General features: G+C 34.3%; 1 protein-coding gene across 1 annotated transcript; it reads left to right on the top strand.

The window, feature by feature from the left end:
• Positions 1 to 226: 226 nt before the first annotated feature.
• On the top strand, positions 227 to 2727 carry LOC121964280 (myelin-oligodendrocyte glycoprotein-like; the record flags this gene model as incomplete). The annotated part of the gene is made up of 4 exons (XM_042514493.1): positions 227 to 502; positions 1752 to 2072; positions 2473 to 2508; positions 2615 to 2727. Coding segments are annotated over exons 1-4 (534 nt in total), but the record flags the coding sequence as incomplete, so codon positions are not given.
• Positions 2728 to 3117: the final 390 nt, after the last annotated feature.

Here is a 3117-nt window from a genome sequence, read left to right as displayed (position 1 = left end):
AGTCTGATATTTACTTTCGCAGTTGTTCTAATTTCAGACTAGAATATTAAAATAAAATAAAATAAAAATATAGAATAATGCAAAGCCATCACAGTAATGATTTAAAGTCAATAAACGAAATTTTTGCAGACCAAAAATGCAAGAACCGGCAGCTGGTGGACAGTCTGCATGAAATAGCATCATAACAACGATACAGTTAAATTAATGCAAAAAAGGTAAGTCTTTGGATATCTTAAATATACTGAAGGTCGCTATTTCCTGAACTGAACTCAGCTGAACTTTAGAAAAAGAAACAGAAAGTAAATTTTCATCGACGGTACTTTCAGACAATGCCCCAAGACGAAGTTAACAGCGATCTTTTTGTCTTAAAAACTTAATAAAGCGTGAAATCATCTCGGTGAGATCTGCAGCGGTTCATTTTTTCTTCATCCAGCGACCATGAAGCCAGTTTATGGGATTTTACTGATTTTACTGATTTTACTGATTTTTCTCAGCGACGCAGGTGAGTGCGTGCAAGTTTCAGTGTAAAAGAAAAAACATCTCAGCGTGTTTTAATCTCGAATAATCGACTAGAAAAGAAATCTTTAATAAGATTTGAAGGGTTTTGAATTTGACTATTTAATCGCTAAATGGGTTTTATTACAGGATGTAGGCAGAGCGTTTTCTGTGGTTTGTTAACCCTCATCACTCCATGGCTTTATGTGTGTGTGTGTGTTTAATTCGTTTTGCATTTTTTTATACACTTACATACAATTTAGATTTTATTTTATTTTGTTTTATTTTGTTATTTCCTGTGGTTATTTTGTATCTCTTTGCTGTTGTTTTTGTCTATTACGTCTTTTTTTTGTCTATTTAGAGTCTTTTTTTCATCTTTGTGAGATTATTTTGTATCTTTCTTATTCTGTGTCTCTTGTTTGCCATTTTGTGTCTCCTTGTGGTTGTTTTGAGTCTTTTTTTGTTATCCTTTTTTCCGTATTTGTAGTTGTTTTTTTCTCTTCGATCTATTTCTTTGATGTAATATTATGAGATTTTGTGATTTTTGTGTCCTTACGTTTATTTTATGTTTATTTTGGTCATTTACTTCTTCTAAATTTGTAATTTTGTGTCATTTGTGCAGTCATTTGTGTCTTTGTGTGGTTCTTTTGTGCCTTTTTTGGGTGAATGTTTTGCATCTCTTTCTGCTTGTTTTGTGTCTTTTTGGGGTAGTTTGTCTTATTTGTAGATGTTTGTGTGTCTTTGAGGTTCTTTTGTATGTTTTTTGGTCATTTTGTGTCTTTGAGGCAATTTTGTGTCTTCCTAACATTATTTTTGCTCTTTTTTGAATGTTCTGGCTCTCCTATTAATCATTTTGTTTCTCTGTGTGTTTTTTGTGTCTTTTTGTGGTATTTTTTGTGCCTTTTCAAACATTTTATGTCCTTTTTTTTGCAGGGACACTAACTTCTGCACTGCTATTCTATTAATTTTCATTTTGGTGAATGGGCACCATTTCTGATAGTCAGTTACATATTACCTTAAGAGTTGCCTAGGAGACAGAAATGCGCAATATGTCGTATTTTCTTCTCCTGATTTGCAGGAAGTTTGGTAAAAAAATTTGCGCCACATTTCAATAGAAAAAGTTTGTGTACCAAGATAATCAAAACTAATTTCACAATTAGCTGTTACTCAGCTGTGCTCGTCTTGCTCAACACTGAGAAACAAGGAGTTGTGTGACGCTACAACAGGAAGGTTAAATGCAATGGTTATCTCCTCAGGCTCATGTGAAACAGTTAAAGCTGGAAAAGGTGAAACCGTTGTTCTGCAGTGCAGCCTGAGGGCCGCGGACAAAATAAAGAGAGTGGAGTGGATGTGCAACAAAAAAGAAGTGCACCTCTACAGAAGAGGGCAGGATGATCTAAAACATCAGGATGACAGTTACAAAGGCAGAACATCTCTCTTCCCCAATGAAATGAAGAAAGGAAATATTTCACTGAAAATAACCAACGTAACTGAGCGGGATGTGGGAAATTACATCTGCCGCGTTAAGGTGGAAAACTCTGATGACGAAAGACAATGCAACATTACCCTCACACTTGGTGAGTATTTATCAGTATTTTTGTGCTAAAATGGAAAAAGTTAAAAAAAATTAACATGTTAAAGGTCCAGTGTGCAGGATTTAGGTGGATTTACGGGCAGCAATGGAATAGATAGGCATGGAGCAGTGTCTGAATAACACTGATTATTCTGATGTTAAACTGCTTTATTCAGTGTTTTAACAGTTTTACCTGTTTCGTTTGTTTGAAGCGAGCTCTGCGGATAATTCAGCTCCCAGTAAAAACCTCCTGAGCAGGAAACACCCAGCAAATTCTAACCAGGAGACGTTTGAAATCTGTAATCCTCACTGCGAGATGCCACAAAATCTGTCCAAATCTTACACACTGGACCTTAAAATTTATTTCTAGCTTGTTAACATGTGACACAATTATTATTTTACAGACGAAAATAAAGGGAAAATGAAACACTTGAATTCTGGTAAGTAAATATCCTGGGTTCTGTCACCAGCTCAACAGATGGTCTTCCTTTGGCTCAGAATATTATCCCATATTTCAATATTTTATTTGTTGTTTTTTTTACACAGATGCAAAACCAACACCAGATCCAAAACCAACACCAGATCCAAAGTCACCAGATCTTAGTAAGCAAAGGCAAAATATTGATGATTTGATTATTTTGACTTGCCTTGAATTTGCTGTAAGTGATATTTTTGTATGATCGTTTGAAATAAAATGTGAAATGTGTCTTTGTTAGCAGACAGTTAAAGACTCAAACATACAGCTGCTCGACTGTGGAAAAAATAACAATCACAATTATTTTAATTGAAATTGAAATAATGATTTTTAACAGTTATTTAACAGAGAGGTTGTGCGTGCTGCCTCGCTGTTTTCTGCTGATATTTCTAAGTACACTTACTCAAGTACAGTACTTTTACTCCAGTATATTTCAGAGGGGAATATGGTAATTTTACTTCAATACATTTATCTGAACACTCAAGTGACTTTGAAAATTAAGATTTTTGAATTAAAAAACATGAGAAGAGTTTATAAAATATGATATTTTGTTGTAATGTCAATGACCTAGCAG

Source organism: Plectropomus leopardus, unplaced genomic scaffold (assembly GCF_008729295.1).
Source record: "Plectropomus leopardus isolate mb unplaced genomic scaffold, YSFRI_Pleo_2.0 unplaced_scaffold14976, whole genome shotgun sequence".
In the NCBI taxonomy this organism is placed as follows: Eukaryota; Metazoa; Chordata; class Actinopteri; order Perciformes; family Serranidae; genus Plectropomus; species Plectropomus leopardus.
Note: the sequence above shows the minus strand (reverse complement) of the source record. Positions and strands in the feature narration are given on the sequence as shown.